At 41.1% G+C, this 26,538-nt stretch overlaps 2 protein-coding genes across 6 annotated transcripts in view; one reads left to right on the top strand and one right to left on the bottom strand.

Annotated features, from left to right (window-relative positions):
* The window catches only part of LOC145985087 (elongation factor-like GTPase 1), a 400,968-nt gene that overhangs the window by 357,512 nt on the left and 16,918 nt on the right, over positions 1 to 26,538 (top strand). The gene's annotated exons all lie outside the window — the stretch shown is intronic.
* Positions 1 to 26,538, bottom strand: part of aos (protein argos) — a 41,728-nt gene that overhangs the window by 5,876 nt on the left and 9,314 nt on the right. Inside the window, exon 2 of the mRNA XM_083119909.1 lies at positions 1,225 to 1,398. Within this exon, the coding sequence (XP_082976035.1) occupies positions 1,225 to 1,398 (174 nt within the window). The remainder of the gene's footprint in view (positions 1 to 1,224; positions 1,399 to 26,538) is intronic.

Below are 26,538 nucleotides of genomic sequence, written 5' to 3'. Positions count from 1 at the left end.
AAATGCAATAAATCCCTACGAAAATACTATAACATTACCAGTAACCCACAAAAAGATTTAAAATGCAAAATAAAAGCCATGGTTTGTGGCTCTTATCAAAGGGATTGGATTACTATTATGCTTAACTTAGTCTTCAAGGCATCGAAGACGAAATAAATTTGCAACCGGCTCGGTGGTCGAATTTCGACCTCGCCTGCGACGTTATCGGGTTCGAGTCCCGACCTTGGCTTGTGAGTTCTTTGTGAGTCTCCCTCCATCAGTTTCATCTCATCACCACCCATCCTCATCGTCTCGATTGCCTGAAAGCGGCAGGAAAGCGACATAAAGTAAAAATATACGAAATATAAGATGAATTTACATCACTTTCCTAACCATTACCAGCCTCTGTGGCGAAGTAGTTCGAGTAACGTGCTACAAAGGCCATACGCCCGTGCAAGTCCCAAGTTCGAATCCTGATTAAGGCATGGACGTATAGTTGTATTTATTCCATCATCTACCAGTTCATCCTCGTCGTCACGATTGACCAAAGAGGTAGAAAAGCAGCAAAATAGAAAGAAATAAAGACATTAGGATGTCATTTTTCAGCTAATAAGTGTTGGGATATAGCAGATCATTTAGACTTGCAAGGGCATACTTAGTTGCGTTGTGAAGAAGGCGAAACTTTATTCGTAGACACCACCAGGACTGAGAGAAAAGATTAAAATTACATTAGGACCTCAAACTGATAACAGTTACTGGCGAAGTGTATTTGATTAGAGGGTTGAAGGTACTAATGACTGAACGGAAAGAGAAAAAGGTTGGCAAAGTAAGACATATTAGCTCTTTTCGAAACTTTCTGACTAATATAAATTACGGGAAAGTAAGAGAAATATGATTGGATGGTTCAACGGGGTTTCCCCCGACTTGGGTCCATCAGTGGAATTTACTCGGTTACTTCGATGTGTGGTCTTTCATCGAAATGCCATTGTAACCAAGTTCGTCAACAATTGTCAAATTGATCGAGTTTTCAGTGTTTGAGCTCGTTGCAGCTTGCCATTTACTTTCTTCCATTCAGTGCTGTTCACCACAGATTTCTTCATAGTGAAGACAATTGAGGACTTATTTTAAAAGGAAGTAACCGGCTCAGATCTAGAAATCGAACTGCATTAATGCGTAATGAACTCAACCCAAAAATTGCTGAATATTTAAAATTATATTAAGAAGCTTGTGTTGTATTCAGCTTACCTTGTATTGCCTCGTCTTGTCGGTGATGGTGTGTCCGTCACTGGCGTCGAGTGTCGTGGAGCACGTTCTGTCCCCGGAACAACTGCATTGCCGTTCCACCCAGGGGTTGTCGTAAGTGTCGACTTTGCTGCACACGCTCCATGGCTTACATTCTGGCAAGTCGGATTCGGAACTCTGAAAGATACAACTGCGAATCATATACTACCCGTTCAATTCCATTCATGTTTTTGAAAATAAAACATAATACAATTTGATGGTTAAACAGCTAAGTAAATGAACATGGATAGTTGAGTTTTCTGTGTCAGTGTGTTTCTTGTGGTAATATGAGGAAGTCCATGCAATGCGGGGAGTTCGATCTTAGGCCCTCAATCTAAGGAGAAACGATCATTCTACATAGTACTTCGCAATGGGTCGTCGCAGTGTGCTACGTAATGTGCACAAAGGTGCTTTGATTCTGTATGACAGATGTCTGTTTTTATGATGAGCTCTACCGGTGACGCACGCTGTTGCTCACTTCAATTATCCGTTCTGAAGTACTGTCCGCATCCTACTCTTTCATTGCATGATTGGTACGAAATGTGCAACTAACGAAACAAATCCCGAAGGCCGTACTTTATATTGATACTGTACAGGGAGGTCACAAAGTGGACGTACCCTCCTATATTTTCGACACTACGATGGTTATGGTTGAATGCTTGATATTAACACATACCTGATGGTTTAAGTGTCCGGAACATCGGTATGGAGGCCGTTTTTTCGTAGCACGGCCTAACTCTGCGCCATATTTTGGCACACTTCGCGATGCAAGTGTGAATAGAACCCTTTTCCGGGCGCTTACGTTCCCCTCAATACGTTCTGAAGGGCCTCCAAGAAGACCCAGAGTTGGTTAATCAATGAAAATATAGGGGGACGCCCACTTTGTGACCACCCTGTCTATGTGTCTTTCTTTCTTTTTCTTTTCTTTCTTTTTTTTATACAGGCAACAGCGTTATTTGTAAGATAAACACAACCCTTGTTTATGAATCTTCTTAGTTAAGAGATTTAATTACCCAAGATTTGCCTTGTAAGGTTGAATTATATCCATGCTACAGTTAAAGCGTATTGTTAATGGAACATGCACATGTTGTAAAATTGAAATGGCTGGTACTTGGGGATAGGCACGTATATAGAAATATATTTTGGGAAAGATCCTCACACGCTAACCAATCGTTGCACATAATAAAAAAATAATGATAGAAATTTTATTATTTAGAATAATATAAATATTAGTAGTAAGAATAATAGGAGTAATTGTTATTATTACTTGAAGAGGTAAAACGTGGTGTAAGATAGAGATATAACCGCATACATTTCATTATCTAGCTTATTTCTAGTTAAGACGATCATTTGTGTAAAAACAGCTGTTATATCAAGAAAATAATGTCAAAATAAATACGTATATAGGAAAACACGAAATGTTAAGGTTACAAAACGTTTGGTAAGGAAAAATTAATTATTATATATTGTACATAATATTTATTATTAATATAATCATTAGCCGGCTCGGTGGCGTTAAATGGTCTACTTTTAACCTGGTCACCGAAGTTTCAACGTTCGAGTCCGGCCTGGGGTTGTGTGTAATCATGTAAGCATCGTCATGGTCGTTGCCGCGATTAGCTAGAAGTGGCAGAAAACTGACGTAAACAGCAAAAATACAAGAACACATAAAATTATTATTATTAAGCAATATTTTTCTCAGATACAGTAAGTACACTACCAATTTATTCCTCTCTAAAAATACACCATTGCTTGGAAACTAGGGATGGCCATTTTCGAAAAAAATATTTTTCGATTTTCGCTATTTCGAAAGAAAAAAATTTAGGTACTTTCTTTTTTCGTGTTCGAAAAAAATGATTTTTCGATTTTGAATTTTTCGAGAAAGAGTGACCATCACTATTGGAGACTACCAAATATCCTGAAAAAGTTCAGTAAATTAGTGTACCTCGCGCTACTGTATATGTTGTTTGGCGCTGAAAAATATGGATACTCAGGGCATCATAAAACATCTGTAAACATAAAACAACAACTCAAAATCTTTAGACATAAGAAGTTGCTTTGCTCGTACATGGAGGGCGGGCGAAATTTGATCTAGTCTAGTTGTGCGTTATGATGAGCTATCTAATGCCGCATACCGACGGCTACCACTCAGGAGAAACCAACTCGTTGTTCTTGTTTTCGAGTGCTAAGTCGTTAGCTATATTTCCGGGCAGGTTCCCTATTACAAAAAACCGGAGCTGGTTTTATCGAATTTTTTTGTCTCCCGTGTACTAATGATTCGTCAGGTTACACTGATCTCGTCTGTACTGGAGCAGCGAGACCCGCCGCTTACATTGCAGTCAATGTTAATACCTTGTTGGAGATGTCACAAGCGAGAACTTGCAGTGGAAAGTCTGAAAATTGTATCCTGTTGTCTAGATGCCTTCCTTGTTTTGAAAAAGGCGTATGGATCTAGTGCAAGCGGACGCTTAGTGGAGTTTACTCTTCCGGAAGGCACTCAAATGCAGACTAACGAGGCTCTGGCGCCTAGACTCACAGCCAGTATAATCCTCTGTGGGATTTTATGGTGTGTGAGACCGAGGCAGGCAGGCTTATAAAAACCGAGAGATGAGATCCTTCAAGACGAGACCGTGAACGAGACGGATATCTGTAAAATCGAAACCACACCTTCGATTTCGTTTGAGACTAGGTATGATATTGAAAAGAAAATACCTAAACCAAACTTACTCTACTCTGTGACTTCTTCAAGTGTTCCAAGCCGGTAACTACCTGATTATATAGTAGGCTAATATAAATATTTTGTTTATACTCGTAGTAAGTACTAAGCTAGTCCATTAGCGGAAGTTGTGAACCTGTGCTGCGTGGTTGTATGTTTATTTAGGATAAAACTCCGTTTATGGAGGAATCGTAGCCTCGAAGTGAATCGTCAAGACAACGTTAATAATTTTTTGTAATATGTTCTTATATAACCTGTACAATAAGATGCTAAGGTAAAATAAATAATTAAAATTGTTAGATTTACAACAAATTACAGAATTTTGCTCCGAAGAATATACGGCATATTCTTCTTGAATTTTAGTTTTAACCTTCCCAACTGTTTATCATCCCTGTTGGGTTATCATATATTCTAGTTACCGTTGAAACTAAAACAATTATAAAAAAATTATTCAGTCTTCTTTTTTATGATTTTTTAAATGATGACTTTTAAATGATAAATCAGATGTAAAAGACTGTGACATAATTTGTTCGGTGTATTGTAATGTCACCCTTGTAGACTCCGAAAGGCATCGATTTGTTCGGAACCTTACCGATAGTGCTTGTAAATGTTAGAACAGCAGAGAAACGTTGTGAAACTTGTCATGTAATTCGTATCCTTCCAATTGGCCTGCTTTTTTCTTGTAAAAGCGAACCTTTTTATAAAAAACTGAGGTTACAGTGGACAGAGCAGGGCTTCCTTTCTCTGTCTTTCCCTCCACATCACGCAAGCCAGCACTTGCTGTATAATGTGGAAGGCGAGGAAGTACGGTAATCTTCCTATTGGTCGAAGTTGATTTTTTTCTCTCTCCCTTCATTTCTCTTCTATTTTTCCCTTTTTGGATTCTGTGAAATCATTGGCGTTTCCCCCCGTCGTGATGCAATACCTCTTCCACTTAGAGGCGGGAGCACGGGTTGCGGTTAGTTGTGTTGCTCACTCGACCAGAACCCAAAATCATCGATCCACGAGCCTTTTGAAAGGGGGGGGGGGGAGAGTGGAATTTTAACTTTGAAGCAAGTACGCTGCCTAACTTTTCAGTTAGTGCCATGAATTGACGCTCGAGACTTTCAAAATACTGTATCATATCATCAGAATAGATTTTTTTAAAATATTTATCTACTAGTCTTTTTCTTTAGTTCAGAGGGTCAGCTGGGAGTTTAAAATTCGAAAGTTAGATGAGCGATTGATTCACTTGTTAACAACGCCTCCGCACTGCCTATCTATCCAGAATTTTCAATCGGCAGGGCTTGTAAGAACGTTTTTAGTATGTGTAAAGATAAGTAAGTAGCTACCTGATAATTTCTTTGGTGAATATCGCAGAAAAGGTGGAAGGTGGTATTGATAGGGATTTGTTCTGTAATACATAAAAAGTTAAATATATATATTTTTATGCAACAGAGATTGCAGGTAGGTACACTTACGTGCAATATTAACAATTGTCAACCACAATATCGTGTACAAAATTCCAAAAATTACATCATGCACATAGCAAATAAAATAAATACTGCATATTGATCGACCCCCGATGGAAGTTCCAAAAATGTCAAATGTCGGTGTTGGCCCAGCATCTCGAGGACTTCCTTAAAAGCAACAGTAGTCTGTCTGGAAAGCTAGAAAGCAGCGGCGATGGGATTCTATGTGCTGATTGCAGGTCGCCCAACCAAGAGTCACTTGATAGGCCTGACCTTCTTCGGTGTTGCGCAATTGATTTTCCCATCACGAACAGGTTTGCATTTGAAAATCGAGTGGAGGTTTTTTGGATACAGATTTGATAGTGTTAAGAGGACGATAAAATCATTCCTAGTAGGGGTGATGGGAAAACGTGTTTTGTGAGAGTTACTCCGTCTAATATGTGGGTGGAGGGGGAGGCGGAATTTCGCCTACCACTAAGCCGCCTTGTTGAGTGGTCGACTCACGATCTCGCGTCCTTGCGTGGCCATGAATGTTCCTCCCGTCAGTTTCATATTCGTTCCATCACCCTCATTGTCTCCGTGAGCAAAGCATAACAGAAAGCTGCGCCAAATCAATATAATACAAGTGTTACCCTAATACTGCTAGTTCCCGCCCTGCGAAGCGAAAAGTCGAAAATTGTGAAGTCCTGGTAGTGGTTTTATTGTGATCATTCGCGGATACAACTTTACATCGTTTTCAGTTGTGCACAGAACTCTGTATGTAGTCTGACGACTTTTTTTGCCTTCCTTGCAGAAGTTGTTGCCTGCATTTCCTGTTCAACTGGATATATGCGACTTCAATCAAGCTCGCCACAATACGCTACTATTCCAGGATGTGCTGCCTTGATATTTAAAGACTTATAATTTGACTCAAACAGTTGAAATATGAGTAATTTTACATATCTACGATCCGAAATTATTAAAGACGGAAGTCATCACGCCGAAATAAGCGAAAGATAGCCTGTATAAGGAAAGAGCAGACATATCAAAATTGATTGGTGTTTTTGTGGGATCGCAGCATAAAGTCTAACACAAAATCAATTATGAATTTTCAAGCTAATAGTAAAAAGTACAAAAATGGATTTTTGTAAGCACTCGACAAAAATCTCAAGTAGGGAATGTATAGTGTGATTAGGACAAGAAAAGATGAACCTGCAGCATTCAATATTGTGTTTGTTCAACCGAATGAAACAGGTGAAAAGGTTGGAACATGCCAAGAGGATGGCAGAATACAGACTGTGAAAGAAAGTACTAGACTGAACTGCATCAGGAAAGGGGAATGGAGGCTTTTATTAACACAATACGAGGGGGGGCTGGAAAGTTCGTGAAATCACCCAGAAGGAATACAGCTGGAAAAACCATTTTAATACATTTTTCAAGGTATTCCCCCCGAAGCTCAATACACGTTTCACAACAATGTTTCAACATTTGTAACCCTTTCAAATAGAAGGTTTTGTCCTGCCATGCAAAACAGCCCTCCACCTCCTCAACCAGTGCCTCTTCGGACGGAAAATGTGTGCCCTTGAGATGTTTTTTGAGGTTTGGAAAGAGGTGATAGTCGGATGGGGCGATATCAGGGGAATAGGGTGGGTGGGGTACACAGGTAAAGCCCAGATCCGCCAGCAATGGCATGGTTTGATGGGCCTTGTGCGAGGGCGCATTGTCCTGGAGAAATTGCACACCACGGCTCACTTTTCCCCGACGTTTTTCCTTCAGAGCCGCCTTCAATTCAATCAAATATTGGGAATAAACAGCAGCACTGATGTTTTCACCCTGTTTAAGATATTTTATGAGGATGACACAGTCCTTATCCCAAAAGACCGATGCCAGAACCTTCCCTGCTGACCTTTGACTTCGGAACTTTTTCAGTCGAGGAGACCCACTGTGGCGCATCTCCATGGGTTGCTTTTTAGTCTGTGGATCATAATGGTGAATACATGTTTCATCTTCAGTCACCAGACAGCGCAAAAAATCATAAGGGTGTTGAAATTTGCGCACGATCTCCCGTGACATCTGCACTCGTGTTCTCTTCTGGTCAGCATTCAGACATTTTGGGTTCTATTTCGCACTGAGCTTCCGCATGTCCAGATACTCTGATATTATGACCCACACACTCACGCAATATCCCCAGATACGCAGCAATGGTTTTGGTGGATATGCGCTTATCCTCCATGAACATGTCGTGCACTTTGACAATGTTTTCCCTAGTCACTGCACTTGCAGGCCTGCCAGAGCGGGGTTCATCTTCAGTCTCACCATGTCCAGTCCTAAAACGCCTCACCCATTTGGCTACTGTTGTATATCTTGGGGGATTTGTCTTGCAACACGAAAAACTTGATGACACTGCGAAGCTCATTCTTCTCAAATTTCCTTAGGTCCTCCGCCATCTCTTCTTACTGAACGTGAAACAAAAAAAAATAACAATGACAAAAGGATCATATGCAGGATAAGAGGTTTACAATATATGCTCTTTCTAATGGCTACAACAATTTGTTTCAATTTTTATTTCTTCTGGGTGATTTCATGAACTTTCCAGCCCCCCCTCGTAAGAGAAAAAAAGACTAGGAGGTGGACACTGGACTAACAGACAAGCACGGAGAAATACAACAGATAGTCTATAATCATAGTCTGTAATTTATTTTTTAAAATATGGTCATAAAGTCAGTGTTCCTTTAAAAAAATGTTCAGTAAAGTCGATACTGCATTGTTTTCTCGACTGCAATTTCTATTTTTTTAAAAAAAAAATTGTTACTCCTTTACAACTTCCCATCGAGGAGGTGTGTGTGTGTGTGTGTGTGTGTGTCTCTCTCTCTCTCTCTCTCTCTCTCTCTCTCTCTCTCTCTCTCTCTCTCTCTCTCTCTCGCTCGCTCTAACAAATGATATCCAACTTACTTTTAGGATGACAATTTATTGATGTGATTTAAATAAATAGATCAGTAATTTGTTGGTCAGTTTTTTTTTATTATGTTGGTTCTAGTATCCACCAATGTGATCAGGGGTTCTAATCCCGCGTATTGACAGTACTTTTTCACCGTGGATAACCAAGAGGGGTGGAAAATGTGCACAAAATGTGGGAAAATCTATACATACTGTGTGTGTGTGGTTCACGAAATGCGAAGAAACATGAATGCAACACGGGTCGGCTTCGCGCGTACGTTCCTTCGATGAATTTAATCACGTAAAAACTTTTTAAAAATTCATTTCATAGCCTGGTGTTTTTCTCAAACGTACCTGGTATGAAACATCTCCCACTCTCTTCTCGCACTGTGTTGCACTTTCAGCTCCTTCGAGGCGTTCCTCGTCACGGAATAATAAATCAAAATGGAAACAGGTGTGCGAAGTTGCCGTAAAAATGTGTGTATTTTTTTTAAAAAGGCTATGTTAATGCAGTGGGTGGCTTGTAATTGGGCGTGTGGAATAAACATGAGGACTTACGCGGCGATGCGTGGCTTTTGATATACAGCCGACTTCATCCTGTTTAATTTCACTTTTTGGAGGATGTCAACAGTTGTTGCTCTAGAAACGGTTGCAGGGAAAATAATCACTGTTTTGTGATTACATTATGTCAGAAACTGGTACGCTGGAAGCATGGAACGGAACGGGCGTAGGGGGGTATAGAGCATTGGATGGACGATACCGTCTGAGTCAAGGTCGCCAGAGCTTGTGGTCACTTGTTTTAACCGCCTACATCTCAATGAAGAGCAATGATTTGCAAACACGGTGTAAAAATAAATGGTAAAGCCATCCCTGTGTATTGCACCATGTTATGAAGACACTTGTGATCCTCCCGGTTGTCACAGTATTGAATGGTACCACACGAATTAACATTGTTGGGATCCCAAGGAGGATCAAGGCCCGCCCTTAAATGCTGGGAAATCGTATAGATCAAATGAATTATCACATGTGATAAGAAACTGATATTTTCTCGTAACCCTGACATGTGTAACCTCTTACGGAACCCGTGTCCAAGAGAGAACATTCTGAACATCATAAATAGTAGGAATATCACCGCTGTGGCGCACTCTAAGCATCTGGAACATATCTAGAGAGGTTCGGCCCAAATGTACCCGGCTTTGGTTAACAGAAAGCGAGTGATCTACGCGGCTCATTCAATCTTGATTCAACTCCGGCAACTGGAGGAACTCGAGTTCTCACCCATACAGCATACCTCCCGGATATGGCACCTTACGTCTGACATTTCTTCCGCTTCCTCAGTAACTGGAACTTCGAGACATCTGGATCTTTTTCTATTTCAGTAGAGGCTTCTTCAAAAATTTATCTCGTTTTCGAAAACATAAGATATGCCTATTCCAAACTCATTCTAGTAGATTCAAATTTTTTTTTACGAGATTCTCTTTGGCTATTATCGAGATATTATCTGTAATAGTTTTGTGGCATCATAAGCATATTTTCTAAGATGGAGACAACAACGAAAGCAAACCCATGAAGATTATTTTGAGTGGCCTATGAGAATTCTATGTAGACCTTTTTTTTAAAAAAAAAAAAAATAGAATATCACCCGTTTTCGAAACGAAAATTTCGTAAAGTTATTTTCTGGTGCAGATCAAAAATCCACGTTAACGATCTTTGAGGCGGGATTTGCCAACAATTCGACTGAAAGGTGTCTTAAGATCATGATACATAGTGGATTATATTTGGATGGTTGAAGTTTTTTCTTGTATTTCCTACTAAAACGGACGTTTTTTTTATGGGACACCTCAAATAGAAACAATGATTACGTGATTTTGCCTGTTCACTTCTTTTTCGGCCTCAGACGATGTTGTGTTTGCATCATCACGTTGTAATCAAGTGTTCCCGGGTTCGATACCTTGTGGAGGCACGTAGTGGTTCGGATTCCACTGTAGGTCCATTACCGAATAGCTTATCTGTGCATTAAGTGGACTTGAAACAAGCATCACCATCATTTTTCACTTCTTCCGAAGGTACAACCCTATTTTACTTGGTTATAATGATCACGAAATATTACTGTAATTCTTAGAATTCTTCTACTATGATACTTTTGAAACGAACAAGCGCACAACAGTACGTTGCGTCCTGGATCGCTCGAGAAATGTGCGTCTCTGACATTCAACAGATGGGCCCAACCAGCCCAGGGTACGCCCCTTTCTTCTTTTTTTGCTGCGTCAATGACCGCCTCACGTCCTCCAAGTTCGTGGCTGAATGATTTTGGCTGCCTATGTGATTCTAACCAGGGGAAGAAAAAAGCGCCGTAGAAAAGTAAGATTACAAAAAAACACTGGAAGAATAGGAGTGAGAAACCTTACAAACTTTCGTTTTTTTTTCCTTTAACGAAAATTTCCCAAACGAACTACTAGATATGGCCTTGAAGAGCAGTCATAAATATACTTTTTATTGCGCCGTATAACTCACGTAGTACAATTTTCCAATATGAAGATCGTTGTCATGCAAACTTCTTCATTTCGCAACTGTGATTTCTCGCAAATGCTATACAATTTTCTTAATGTTGATTGATTGATTTCGTGTTTTAAGTCCACTTTATGCACAGTAAGGCTAATGGGGTCTGGACCTGCAGTTTAAAGTAGAATCCGAACCACTATGTGCCTCCACCGGGTATCGAACCCGGGCCCCTTGATTAGAAGGTGACGACGCTACCACTGGGCCATCGGGGAGGCCAATTTTCTTAATATAAAATATTGTTTCTGAGGTTGTCGTATTCACTATAGTACATACAACAACGCTTTGCAAGAATTACTAAATTTGCTGCCGACCTCCGTGACGCAATGGTTAGCACAGCGCGCTACGACGCCAGGGTCCCGAATTCAAATCTCGGCTGGTCTTATGAGTGTTCCTTCATCAATTCATCCTCATCATCGCGATTAGCCAAAAGTGGCTGAAAAGCGAAGTAAAACAAACCTAATTAATAAATAAAAGGCTTTACTTTTGATCATAAAAGACAGCCAAGTGTTAACTGTTATAATGTTAAGCCCACGTAAAGAATAATAATGTAAACAGCTCTCGTACCTATTAAGTGGAAACTTTGATTTGGCCTCGCAAGTGGTAAAAAAATTCTTGTAGTGTATTGAAAGTTTTCTGTGCAAATCACTAAATGGACCTCGAAATTGGGGCAATTTTCAATCCACACTTAATAATTTCTTTAACATCTCAACTTGCAGAGAAATTTTTTGAGACAACAGCATCATGGCCAGAACTCGTGCTAAATTGTACGGTAATATAGAGGACATTTTTCCTCGTTTTACAACACAACAGCGTTGTCTGTTTCAGAAATCCAAGAACATTTTTTCAGCGCTGTGTAGTACATTTTCTCAGGAATTGTGTCAAACAGTGCTTCACTAATAACAATAACAACATATATTATGAAATACTATTTATGAAAATTATGATCCTGTCAAGAACTCCCATCTCCCTGGATTTTTTTCTGCGCACACGCCATATAGCGGTTCATTATGCTCTTCGTAAAGTTCACTTCCTGAATATTTATTGCAGCATTGCTCTTGTATGTTATTTCAATGTTCTGAATACACTTAGAAACCCCCCTGTCTTATAACATACCAGCTTGTGAAAATGTGTTGATTGAAAATAATTCCATTTCTCACTATAGTTTACAAGAAGTTGACAACCTGCCATTAAGGGGATGAGGGACAATTTCGCACCAGTTGTGCATTTATTTCAATATCGTCCGAATGGGCAATGCTACTGAGGGAAAAAGCTGATGTTCAATAGAGTATGAATTTCTCCACATGTTGCAAATGAAAGTGTTTTTTTTTTTTAAAAAAAAAAAAGTTGATTATTAAGCTAGATACGATGTTTAAAAAATATGATGAATAAGAATTTTCAGAAACCCTTGTATTCCTTATGGGGAATCCACTTCAACTTAAAGTTACTGCTAATCAAGTGGAAGTTTCGACATTTCCGCCTGTCAATTACTTCTTCAGTCTGTCCTTTTTCCGTTGATATATTTTTCTATGCCATCGGAAGTTTGATATTCCCAAAAGAACGAATCAAATAATACTCCCATAAGAGCAATGTATTTCTCCTTGCCTCCTACGGCCATCCTGGCAGTGTTGCCAAACCTACACATAAAAGAGCTAAATTTCACCGTAAACGGAGTAAAAACTTTCAAGGAGCTAGATTTACGAAACTGGATAAAGTGCCTGCTGGGGTAACTTTAGGTGTCAAATGAGTGGGGGTGTGGGTGAGGGGGCGCTTTTATTACCGTTAGCTTTAAAGTGATGGCAATTTATTCTTAGTTTTCACCGTCTAGATCCGGTGGCATCACCCATCTCAATAATCAAGCGATGGTCGTATGAAATCGAAAATAAATTATTCCCGGATAACAATATTACGTCCCCTTCATGTCAGCCAAGGCGCTATAAAGAAACAGTAGCTGGGATGTAAGATGGGGTGGGGCGACGCAGCCAATATAACAATATCACGTCACATGCAAAATGTATACTTATGACAGAAGTTGTCTATGTAAGCCGGAGCCAGTGATGGCATCATAGTGGGGCAGGGGGCGGGTGACATACTGTCTGACCAGCGATCCGAGAGCTCTCGAGTTTTCTGCGCATGCCCGAAGTAGAAGAGTCCAGTCGTAAATTGGGGGAGTTTGCAGAATCGCTTCTCTGAAACGCGAGCAGCGCGAGTGTCACGTGGGGAAAGAGAGCAATGTTGCCAACCGGAGAATATTGACACAAGATATTGGAAGTGCTCTGGCCGTGGAGAGGCGTCTTTGCAAAAGCTGAAGTCTTGAACGTAGCGCCAGTTCGGCATCTTTGACCCAACCCCAGAGGAAGCCGACTGGCCCCGTATCTGGTTTCGAGCCACCACTATGGGAGTCCGGAAGGGGGGGGGCAAGGGGGGACGCCCCCCCTGAAAAATGAAAGTCATCCAAAACTTATGTATTTCGCACATATAATTTAATTTTAGCCACAATAATATGTGTTACTTATTGCATGATCACCATAAATTCAAATTTAAGCAATGTGTTTTTAGGGGACAGCACTATTTTTGGAAAAAATGTGCCTTGTTTGCCCCCCCCTGGAAAAAAACCTTCCTTGCCCCTCCCTGGAAAAAATCCTGCAGACGTCCATAGCCACCACCTGTTTTTTCGTAAAGCGATGTGGTCACTTTTGCATGCAGTGTTTAGACATCCATTCATTCACTGCCACGTTTTACTCCCAAGGTCTTTATATTATATATAAAAAAATAGCACAGCACAATAACACTAATCGAGATTCAACTCTTCAATACCAACAGTGAACCTAAAATTGACAAACGGCATGGTTGTGCATGTCCCTCGGTTTTCGTTACTTATGTTCTGGTGGATAAGCATCCTCGCAGATTGGTAACACTGTTCAACGTGCAACCGCGAGCGGCGTTCTCGCGCCTGCCTTCCTATCGCCAACTTCCCCTTTTTCTTGGCACTTTGCCAACTGGAGCTCTCGGATCGCTGGTCAAACAGTAGTTCACAGCCGCCAAACGAGTGCACGAAGGAGCCAGATCTGGCTCCAAAGGAGCGAAGGTGGCAACGGTGATTGGCAGTTGGTGAAGAGAGAAGGGCCTAGGGGAAATTGTCCCTCTCCCCCTTAAAATAAAAAGTGCACCCATTCTTCATTTATCCTGTCACGTAGGCAACTGGAGTTGTTACTAGTGTACGGTGTGTTGCATATGTTCAAGTGTTCAGAGTATTTCTTGCTGGATGTGCATTAGTTTTCTCATTGGTAGTCTTGACTGCTGTAGCGAATTTTTGTGGCAAAGAGTTTTGTTTCGAGTCCGAGTAAGTTTTTCTGCTTCCCTAGATATAAATAACCATTTAATATTGTAGGTACGGAATTACAAATATTATCATATTTAGTTTCAAAGTTTGATTTTAGTCATACCTTAAAGCAGACACTACACACTTTTTCAGAAGTGCTCATTTTTCCACGTTTTCACTTGTGCATTCATTTGTGGCGGATTATCGACCTTACCACGTTCGCGGAGCTGCCGACATAGCGTCGCTTGTCTTTTTAGCCGTCACTGATCCACCATATTTAATGAGAATTGTAACAAATTGTATTAAATTCCTTGTCAGCATCTGAGATTAGTAGCTTCCATACAAATTTACTCCCAGTGGTCAAATCTAAGTATCAGTTCTTGGAGAGGTGAGCCCCTTCTTCGGCAACATTATATTATGTAAAAAAAAAAAAGTCATATCCGCCCTTACGAAACTTCTAAGCAAACCTCGCTAGTAACTTATTGGTAGGGACCTAAAGCAATAAAGTTGATCATAGCCAGAAAGTGCATGCAATATGGTAAATAGATGTTTCTTACGTTGCAAGTGGCGTAATAACAGTGAATTTGGCGTTAGACCGATCATTTTTCTCGCGAATTTCACTACTTTTTTATGTGTGTGTGGCCAAAAATACATCTAAAATATGGAATTTGCGTTCATGTGTTCTTGGTATGTTGCCGGCTCCTGTGGCGGAGTGGTTAGCACATCGCGCTACGACGCCAGGGGTCCCGGGTTCGAATCCAGACCTGGGCATGGATGTTTGTCCATTCATCAATTTCATCATATCATCACTCATCCCCATCTTCGCAAATTAGCCAAAAGTGACACAAAAAGCGAAGTAAAATAAAGCAACTCAATCAATCAATATTTGTTACATGTTTGTACATATTTTGCTCTTGTGGGTCTAATTTTAAATTATTCAGTCATCGACCCATTTCATTACCATTAATCGTGCAATGGAGGAACAAAATGTCACGTGTTTCTCATTTACTGTTAGTGTTAAGTAATATAAATCACGTGTGTTTTGACAATTTTTGCCTCCATGCAAAATGATAAGAACTAGTGTTTATAGAAAACTCGTCAATTTAATTATGTTCTTCGAAAACGCGAAATTTGGCCAGAAACCGAGAAAACCAAACAAGGCTCTTTGAAGCAGTGCTTCTGTATTTATTTAACACTGCTGCCAGGTACATGTGTGAGCACAAAAGACTATGTACGAATTGAATGACGCAAATTATCGGGAAAGTAAAATTATGTACGAATTGAAAAACGCAAATTTCTGGAAAGTAAAACCAAGATGCGAGAAAGCAACACCCGAAAATCCAGGTCCTGGAATAAGCATGAGGCAGTGGCAAGTCCGAGACGTTGTCTCCTTGTAAAGGCAGGTTGCCTTGCTCGACGGCTTCCTGCCAGGGCGTGGGGCCGTATAGCCGCCAGCAAGGAAAGCCCGAAGTACACTGAGCACCAGTTTCTTTGCCTTCAGAGAGGCGAGGCTCTTTTACTGCCTGCGATCGCTTCCTGCGGAGGAAGGAAAGTCCCCGTGCCGCCTAGAGCGTCGACAAGGTAAAGAAAAAAAAATCGGACGGCAATGATGGGCAGGGTCCGAAACGCGAATTTTAACGTCCTCCAACATTTAAGGCAGCTACCAACACGCAGTTTCATTGAAGAAACCGGAGGTGGGAGGGAGTTGACCTCGTTCCATGTCCATCCTGCGGCCGCGGACCAATGAATGAACAATCGGCGCCAGGGTTTCCAGTTCCGTTCCTTCGAAATCTCTGTGGGTTTCACTTTCAACTGTTCCTTGTTTCAGCTTCGACATGTAGTGAAATAAAAATGGGGCCATAATGAAAGTAGATCCTTGCCCAAATATTTTGTACATATCCTCATCATAATCCCACACCCCTCGCTTTAGATTACTCAAGTAGTTTTTTTTTTTGTTTTTTTTTTCATGTAGCATTACGGAAGAGACAAGCCACCACGAGAACCTGATTTTCTTATTCATCTCTTGTTTGCAGCTTCTCAGCACATTCACCCTAACACATATCTTGACCATTAATTGGATGATCGGAGGATCAAAAACATATTATTTTGTATGTACCGCAGACCATTTTTACTACTGACTGTACATAAGTTTTAGACTTGATGAGCACTCATGGGGAGGTACTTTTAAGGTCTTATTAAGAGCTGTCTTGATTAGACTCTGGTGTCATTGTTACCCAGTCTCCTATCTATTACTTTTTTTTTCCTGAAGTTTTGTACACGTAAACATATTAATAGAAAGTAATAATTTGGTGTTTTTTCTCTCTGTGTGTGTGTGTGTGTGCACTCTCTATCCAGATTCTCTTTCTCTCACTCTCTTTTTCAAAGCTTTCGATCTATGGAGTCCAGTCTTAATTTTCCTTGATATCAGTGTTTACATTATCCTTCCATCTTCACTTAATTATAAAAATAGATAAAGTGCACCATGTGTCTGTGCGTAAAAGAGGTAACATCTTGTGAATCCACTCGTAAACCGGGTTACTTTTGCCCTTCTGTGAGTGATCTTTCATGAACACCAATAATGACGTTGGTGAGCAAAAACTTGAGAAATTTCATATGGCAGACATTACCTAGTACAGTGAAAGAATTTTTGTTGACATGTGAGTATTTCGTAAATAAAATATCATAGTAGTTTCTTCTTGTTGCGGATTGTAAATAAATTATTAATAATAATATATTTTTATTTATTTTCATCAATGTCTTAATCTTCAGAATTTGTTCTAGACGTGACATACAGTTTAAAGTAGGATACAACTCTGCGTAGTTCGCCTCCCCGAGGATCGAACCTGGGAATTCCTTGATTACAAGGCGGACCACTACGCCAAGGAGAGGCCCAAATGTTTAATCTTGAACCATCGTATACCACATAATAATATTTAACACTTTAATAAGTAAAAATTTTGTTCAAATATAATGGGAAAGCTAGGAACTTTGTTTTGGCAGTATATGTAGCCAGTTTGAAGAAAAATTAAGTTACAAGAAACATTTAATATTTGAAGCATTCTGAGGAGAACTAATGAAGGATATTGTACACTTTTGAGTGGCAGCTTTGCTCGATTTTCCTGTTGGTAAGACTAATATTTTTTTTCATCTCAGTGTACCATTGTATTTCCGAGGAACGGAAAAGAGTAGACAGTTCTTTTTTATGAGATCAAAATTCATTTGGTGTGTATCAAATTGAAAATTCTGGCATTCATTTGGTTTAGAATTACACCCGAAAGTGGCGTGCAAAGTTTGAATACTTGTAAATTAGTTTCAGAGCTTGCCAGACCGATGGAGTGTCCATTGGAAAAAGTTTCGCCGAATTCTGTAAAATTTTATCAGTTGGCAACGATGACCGAGAAGTGAATGACTGGCTCATGAACACCTGACGACGCGTACAGAATAAAAGAACCAGGAGTGGAAATTTGTGCAAGGAACAGCATGTGGCATAAGATCATCTGTGAGAATCTAGACATGCCGGTCTTGTCCAGCAAGAGTTCGCTTTCATAATATGCATACCTTAAATTTTCATAATTCCTCAACGTGGGTGCGTGATAGGATCCGTCCTTTCATGTAGTGAACTCGAACTCAGTGTAATCAGAATTCGTAAGCGCTGACGTAGCCAGGCATGCCAAATTACGCTATTAATATATATATACATACATATACATATATATATATATATATATATACAGGGTGATTTCGAACTCCCATTACAAACTTAGGGGGATGAATCTAGAAGGAAAAACAAGCCGAAAGTGCCATGTAGCAAAATTACGAAAACGGCACCGTGTGGCTGCCAGAGCCGTGAGAAAATCGGTTCACACCTCTTTCAAAGAGCAATAACGTCTGAACCACGAAAGATACGAAGATCGGCTCTGGCGGAAGTGGAGGAAGTCGTATCCAAAGAATATCAAGGCGTTGAAATTGCGGCGCTTTTCGTAATGCGCAAGGGGAATCCCCAAAGGAAATGGGGAATCCCCACTGCATGTGAGCGGAAACTCGCGCAAAATGGAGAAAGACGACGAGGGAACATGCTGTCACAGGACGGTCGAAAAGTGACACATGGAGGGAGTCCCCAGAGGAGCGCATGAAGTGCGACAAATGGAACATGCTTGGACAGTGACTGTCGCGCATCCCAGAGTGATGGATGTACACGTGCATGCTACGTGGAACGCAACGTGCAATTACAATTGTGATATGAACCACTACGTGCCCCCTCCCACCGGGAATTCGTTGAACCCGGGACCTCGGGAGTACAAGGTCAGCCGGAAGTCGGCTCTCTGAGGAGCAGCACCAAATACGTATCCACGTGCCCCACGAATGCTGGGACACGTTCGTATTGTTCTGTACTACATTACTGCAGAGCGTGTAGAGGTATCCGATGCGAGTCCGACGTTAGTCATTAACGTTCTCACGTGAAGGACATGGAACGGGAGCGACCAACCCGTACTTACTGACGTTCCTTCCCGTTCGTAGCCTCTGTGATGCATGAAGGTGTGCGCTGACGTCATACTAGGAGTCACTCGCTATCCCTGGTCGAAGTTGACCCTTGCGCCCTCTGGGTATTGCAAGACTGTATGGAGAGAGCGCTGGACGTGACACATTGATTGAGTACGTACACACGACATATCTTCTGGGAACATTACGACGTTGTGGGTGTGTGTGGACGTGAAAACTCCCACGATGGTGCAATACAGTTTCGAGGAGTATGCAGACATGATGCTCATTTACGGGGAAGCTAGATGAAATGGAAGGGCTGCCCGTGCGATGTACCAGGAACGTTTCCCGGAACGTGTGACGCCATCACACACCAAATTCGAAAAAGTGAACCGTCGTCTTCGTGAATGTGGAACATTTGTTGTGAGTAGAGTGGACACAGGTGCCCCAAGGACGAGGCGCACGCCTGCGGTGGAGGAGGCAATTCTTCATGCTATGCACGAAGACCCTGGCACGAGTACCCGAATCGTAGCGCGGGATGTTGTTGTATCTCAGTCTGTAGTGTGGAATGTCCTTCATGATCAACAACTGCACCCATATCACCCCCAGAAGGTGCACGCCATGGGTCCCACAGATTTTGAACCACGTGTTCGCTTCTTCACATGGTTTGTGCGTCGTTGCGTGAATACGCCTGTTTCCACAGTTGGTGCTCTTCACGGATGAGGCGAAATTCACCAGAGAGGGTGTTTTTAATTCCCGCAACAGCCATGTGTGGGATGAAGAGAACCCATTCGCAACGAAAGCTCGTGGGTTCCAGCAGCGAATGGGCATCAACGTCTGGGCAGGAATACTGGCCAGTCGTTTAATTGGCCCATACGTACTTCCCACCAATCTCACAGGTCGTACTTATCTGATTTTTCTCCAAGAGACATTGCCCGAGATGTTGGAAAATGTGCCATTGGCCATTAGGCAAAACATGTGGTTCCAGCATGATGGGGCGCCACCCGACTTTGCACGGGACGTACGGGACCATCTGACCCACAGATATGACAGGCAATGGATAGGGCGTGCCGGGCCCGTGTCGTGGCCCCCACGATCTCCCGACTTAACGCCCCTGGACTTTTTTCTATGGGGCGCATGAAGAGTCTAATTTATGAAACCCCCATCGAGTCTGAGCATGACCTGGTTGCTAGGATTGTGGCAGCAGCGGACTTCATTCGAGAGAATCCACTGGTCTTCAATCGTCTGTATGAGAACATTCTTCGAAGGTACAATGTGTGCATCGATGTTGGTGGTCGTCATATTGAGCCCCTGTTGTGAGTTTCCGTTCTGCACACGCCAAAGGATGTTTTCATACTGTCCTCCGCAGTGCTTACGTGCTGCATTCCGAGTTCATCGTCGTTCCTTCATACCATCGGTAATGAACAGAAACATCAAGCAGCAATGATTCAAGATTTAGCACAAGTTGCCTATTTTTCAGAACAAAGGGTAAATATCTGTGTTACTGATTTTTATCTGTTTGTGCTACTCTCTGTTTTCCTTCCGCCAAAGTGATACTGTACATTCCAATGTGAAACCCTTCATACGTGCCAATTTCTTTCCTTTTTTTTTGTGGCTGTGCCTTTTAGGGAGGTGTCCCTGCATTCGTGGGGCACGTGGATATTTGGTGCTGCTCCTCAGAGAGCCGACTTCCGGCTGACCTTGTACTCCCGAGGTCCCGGGTTCAACGAATTCCCGGTGGGAGGGGGCACGTAGTGGTTCATATCGCAATTGTAATTGCACGTTGCGTTCCACGTAGCATGCACGTGTACATCCATCACTCTGGGATGCGCGACAGTCACTGTCCAAGCATGTTCCATTTGTCGCACTTCATGCGCTCCTCTGGGGACTCCCTCCATGTGTCACTTTTCGACCGTCCTGTGACAGCATGTTCCCTCGTCGTCTTTCTCCATTTTGCGCGATTTTCCGCTAACATGCAGTGGGGATTCCCCATTTCTTTTGGGGATTCCCCTTGCGCATTACGAAAAGCGCCGCAATTTCAATGCCTTGATATTCTTTGGATACGACTTCCTCCACTTCCGCCAGAGCCGATCTTCGTATCTTTCGTGGTTCAGACGTTATTGCTCTTTGAAAGAGGTGTGAACCGATTTTCTCACGGCTCTGGCAGCCACACGGTGCCGTTTTCGTAATTTTGCCAAATGGCACTTTCGGCTTGTTTTTCCTTCTAGATTCACCCCCCTAAGTTTGTAATGGGAGTTCGAAATCACCCTGTATATTACAAAGACCGAAATAGCCGTTCTTTATAGATTTTGGAGTGGCGTTCTGTGAAAAACATCGTGAAAATCTTGAATTTTCATCTGTTAGTCGAATGTGTTACATAACATTTTTGACTAAAGCAGTATTTTACGAGTACGGCAATCAGCAGCCACAACTGATATTAATGCTAGATTACAAGATTACACTGCAAGTTTTTATTTAACTGCTGTCTTACAATAATAATATTACAAAGCTCTGTTTTTTATCAAACGTGGGGTCTCTACAGAAAATAAATCTTCTCCGTGGCGGAGTGGTTAGCACAGCGTGTTACGACGCCAGAGGTCGCTGGTTCGAATTCCGGCTTTGGAATCCGTGTTCTTTGTCGTCAATGGCATCATGTGATCACCCATTCCTATCGTCACGATTAGCCAAAAGTGGAAGAAAAGCGGCGCTAAATAACAATCTTGGATAAGCCTACGCCCCTGAAGCAACCTTGAGAGACTCAGGGAAGTCGATTTTTTCTTCTTCTTCTTCGTAGGTTAGACTAATCGCCATGGTGAAGAGAAAATTGTTTAAGATACACGAACGGCTCAAGTCAGGATTCGAATTCGGAACCTTCAGTGGGCAAGGCTATCACTACCGAGACGGCTTCAGAGTAGTCGAAGCGTAGTACTCTCTCTACGCTCAGTGTGTATCTAGAACAAGACTGAACTAGTCGTTCTGAACAACACACCTTTGCCCTACACTTTCTTTTGGTGAACAGTGCTCGGTAGCTAAGTCTTCTGTATGATTAATGTTCACTGTGCCTTGGCACATAGATAATTATTTTCTCACTCCACTGTGACCCGGCGCCTGTAAGAGGTAGATATACGTTGCCTACCCTGTTATTTAGACCTGGGGAAGAGAGGTGGTGGATCCCTGTGAACAACAACCAGACGTTTCTTCATCCCAGTACCTGGCCGATTTCTACACCCCGCGCAGGACCTTGCATGGGTAAGGGTATCCTTGATATGTAGTCTGAATCGTAATGGCCCCTCGAATGAGATAATTAGGTAATTACCCTCTCCTAAGTTCTTCTTTCCCTTGTCAGGGTTTTTCGTGAGAAAACCTAAATCTTGTTTGGATATCATTAGGCATAATTTATATTAGCTTTCTTTCCGAGGTTTGTATAAATATAGCGTTTACTATCAGCCCTGACCTATCCATGCACCGTTGTGAATCTCGGTGCCCCGGTTTCAAAACAAGAAAAAACTCATTGTAATTCCTGGCGTGTAAGCAAATGTTAATTTTTTTTTCTGTCAGTAGAATCTTATACATTAAAATATCGCGTTGCTGTCCTTGTTGCTAGAATTTACCGGAATAAACACTCGATATGTTCTCTGCGTCAGTAATGAAAAAATGGTCAAACGATGAGTATTAATGGATGTTACATAACGTTTATAATACTTTATTTCTTATTGTATTGTGTATCAATAATTGTAATACTAACGCCTTGAATTGGGTTTCCGTCTGTTGAGTTTGTTATAAATAAATAAATTATTCAAAACAGATCAGGAAACTTTGAACAAATATATTGTTTTTCTGGGATAATTGCAGTAATTAATGTGCAGAATCGTCGCCGGATAATCTAAAAGGTTGCGGGATCGAATTCCAGTGGAAACACGACGCAGTGGTTTGGATCCCATTTTAAACTGTGTAGGTCATTCGAAAAGTATTTCCGTGTTATAATTTCAGTGACCTACTAAACTGTGCATCGATACATGCACTAAAAATATCTCAAATGTAACACCAATCATGATAGAATCTTGTTGGCTAGCTAAATTAGAATGTGATAATCCTTCGTAATTAGGATAGGATAACAAGACATGAAACCTCAGTGAAAGACATTAACACCTGAAGTGATCAGGCCGTATGCTTGTTTTTGCATCTGTTGTGGTGCAAGGAGTGGCCTACTTTGAATGCATTCACTTGTCTTAAATTAAATTAAAATAGTTAATGTAATATAATAATAATTAGATGAATTATTATTTTTTTCTTGTCATCATACAACCTATCGTCGGTAATAACATAAAGATGAAGAAAAACGAGATACAGAAACACCAACCACATTGGTTTCTAACCCCATTGAGGTTCAACCAGCTGGAGTAGGGTGGATTTTCATCATTTTCAGTAACATTTCATTGTTTTTACAGTGTACAAATCATGATAAACACTATATCTTCGAAATGAACTCTAGTAAATTGTACTTAAAACACTATATCTTCGAAATGAACTCTAGTAAATTGTACTTAAAAGTGGATTTCTACTAGGGTGGTATTTGAAAAAACAGAATTTCCTTCCCCTCTGGTTGCTGCATCCCTCTCTGGGTATTTTTTAGTACATTGAAGGGAGGGTAGTTGTACATAGAATTAATATATAATATACCGATTCATCGAAAGAAGTTATTGGAATCCTTTTTCAAATACCACATTGATTTCTACTCTTGCTCGCTGTGGGGCAGTGAGAGTGCTGTTGCTCTTTAACAGCAATGATAGTCCTGAATTTGTAGGTCCCTGCCGCTGGCTGCAACATCCTCAGAACTGACCTGAAGACGCTGGAAGCCCAAATCGTCCTCATATCACGTACATTGTTGAAGTGGGAAAGCCTCTTCAGAAACACAAGGGCAGCTGGTCCGAGAACAGCGTCGCCATGTCAGATTGCCGAGATGATAATGGTAGAAATAAATGGTGGAGAGTGGAAGTGGACACCATAAATCTTCGCTGCCTTAACTGCCGTCGCCTCGAGTCTAAAATTAGACTTTGACACCTAACTCATGCTGCAGGTAGCTTCTTAAACTGTTTCGGGAGGCAGTCTTGTCGATCGTTGATGATAATGAAATGAGAGCATTGCGTAAGTCTGAAGTAAGACTCCTGGGAAGTAACCAAATGAAAGGAACCTCGGACTCTCTCCGCCTAAAAAGTTCCCCCCTTCCAAACGTGAGCGCAATATCTCTTCAGGATTTACGTCAGTAAGCAGGCTGCTTCAACATCTCCTCCTCACTCAATTTGAAATTTTGGAAGGCAGAGTTTAAGACGTGGCCACGCGCCCTTTGGGATCTGCAATTCTAATTCCTGCTTATTGCTCGGGGTATGTTGTGTAAGGAATACTGATGGGCAATATGACCGTGGAAAATTTTCCTTATGAATTATTTGGGCATTATTTCCAAACCGTAACTTGCCTGTTCTATCATTATGTTACTCTCTTTCAGGAGTGTCTGGTGGAACATAAGTTATTCTACGTTGTTATTTATTTTAACTCCAATTTTGTTTCTCGAATCCTCGAAACTTAGCTTGTAATTTATATGACATGTACTTGGAAAATGTGTTAGATACGGTGTTATGAAAACTGTCTTTGTACCAGAACATTGTTTGGTGAAAAGAATTCTCGTAAAATTTACTTTTCTTTAGATTTTAATTGGCGCAGGTTCCTTGATTATCATATTCTATCCGAGGTCAGTGATACTTGACCATTGGAGAAAATGTTCAGCTCGTTGTCATTTTCCCTCCCCTCTTCCACGTAGACTAACAAGCTCTGGCGCGTAGACCCAAAACCAATATAATCCTATGTGCGATTCTTGGTTTGTCCTGTCCGACTGTGTTTGCGATATTCCTTTCATCCTTTTTATATTATCAGCATTCATCCTCATCTTCGCGATTAACCATAAATGGCAGAAAAGGGAAGTAAAATAAAGCAAAACAACAAATCATTAACTCCTCAAAAGCATCTTCTTGCTTAGTGTTTGTATTTACGTAAAGTTACAGCCAATGCAAAGTGCCTTTTTCCTAGTTATATTTTTTGGAATGTAGAAGCAAGACCAAAGCATAATCGAAAAGCATAATCAGTGTTGCTAATAGCTGAATAGAAAGATGACATAGAAACAGAGTATTGACGGTGCATTGCAGATTTCTGTATGACTTTGTAGATAAAGGTATGCCAGTATTTTGCGATTTGTTGAACTTTCGAAAATTAAACCATAGATATTTCATGCGTTCGAAAATTACATTGCTCGCAAACTTGAGTTGGTGAATCTGTTGGCAATGGTAAATGTTCGATTTTGTTTTCTTGGATATAGTTATGTCTGATCGGCGAAATTTTTACTGCAGCAACCATAATCATAGCTTAAAAACGCATCTGTGATGCATGACCAGAATTTTATGCTCTGTGTTATGTTGCTAGAGCCAGGGGCGTAGCCAAGTTTTTTTCGGGGAAGGGTTGTGCACCCACCGATAAAAAGAAGAGTGTATTAGACAACCGTTAGAAGCAATAATGCTGAAATAACAACTAGCAATGTATCAAATCACTATGCATATTTATTGGAACTATTGTGTTCATAAAATGCTTCTTTAGAAGTAACCATTAATGTAATTGGATATATTTTATAATAATTATGAATTACAATTATATGAGTTTCGTCAGTCTTGGAAACTCATTCATCTTGATTCCCACATTTCCAAACTGAATTTTAAGTTAAAGAAGATGAAAAACTCAATATGCTGACCAAAGCAGAAATTTATTTTATTATTAAACATAAACTAAACGTAACGTTTCAACCTTCTAGCAAGGTCTTCTTCACACTCTGCACCAAGTCTCTGAAGAAGACTTTGCTAGAAGGCTGAAACGTTACGTTTAGTTTATGTTTTATAATAAAATAAATTTCTGCCATGGTCAGCATATTGAGTTTTTCATATCATGGAAACATGGCCTAATGGTGTTATTAAAGAAGATGATCATGATTTTGAAGATCAGCACTGTCACAGTGTATTTGTGAAGTTTGTCAATGTTTGTAGATAATTTGGCAACATTTCGGTAGGGGGCCAGGTCGGGTGAGCCCATAGCTGGCTACGCCATTGGCTAGAGATGAAAATTTATGCATTTGTTTTGTCAGTTGGCATATTTTGGGAGACTGGGTGTCTCATCAAACTGTCGGAAGTCTAGGATGCTCTTGAGTTTTAACTTCTAGTACACAAGTATAGACAATCTGTGTAAATGTCGAGGAATTACCAATAAGCAAGGAAAGCCATGTCATCTCGGAAATCAGCAAACGTTAGGAATGGTAAGATACAAGGAAGTAAAGAGTATAGAATCGGGACAGTATGGTTTGAAGATCTGTAGATGTCCGTACACAATTACCGCGCAGACAAACTCGACCGGCTACAACACGGTTTCCAACGCGGGTGCTGTGTTGGTGTGCGTGTCTGAGACGACACGTCCTAAAAAGGGTGACAACCTTTCCTCGTGCCTCCTACTCCAAGACCCACGAGCTTCTATATTCCAACGCTCTTGCCACTGGTTCGTCCAGGAATAGCTGCTGAGGGGGAGCACAGCTAACTGCTTCCTGCTTCCTCGTCTGCCCTACGCAGAGGATACAGCCACAGATAAAGATATATTTATCTTTATCTGTGATACAGCACTTCCCGTCCCCATCACAGTGATGTGATTTCTGTACTTGGGTTTGTTTTGTTATTTATCGTCTCCTTTGAGTAATCGCGACGAAGAGGATGAAATAGATGAAAGGGGTCTCACAAGGAACATCCATGCAA

This window comes from Lepisma saccharinum, chromosome 3 (genome assembly GCF_977018435.1).
Source record: "Lepisma saccharinum chromosome 3, izLepSacc3.1, whole genome shotgun sequence".
In the NCBI taxonomy this organism is placed as follows: Eukaryota; Metazoa; Arthropoda; class Insecta; order Zygentoma; family Lepismatidae; genus Lepisma; species Lepisma saccharinum.
Note: the sequence above shows the minus strand (reverse complement) of the source record. Positions and strands in the feature narration are given on the sequence as shown.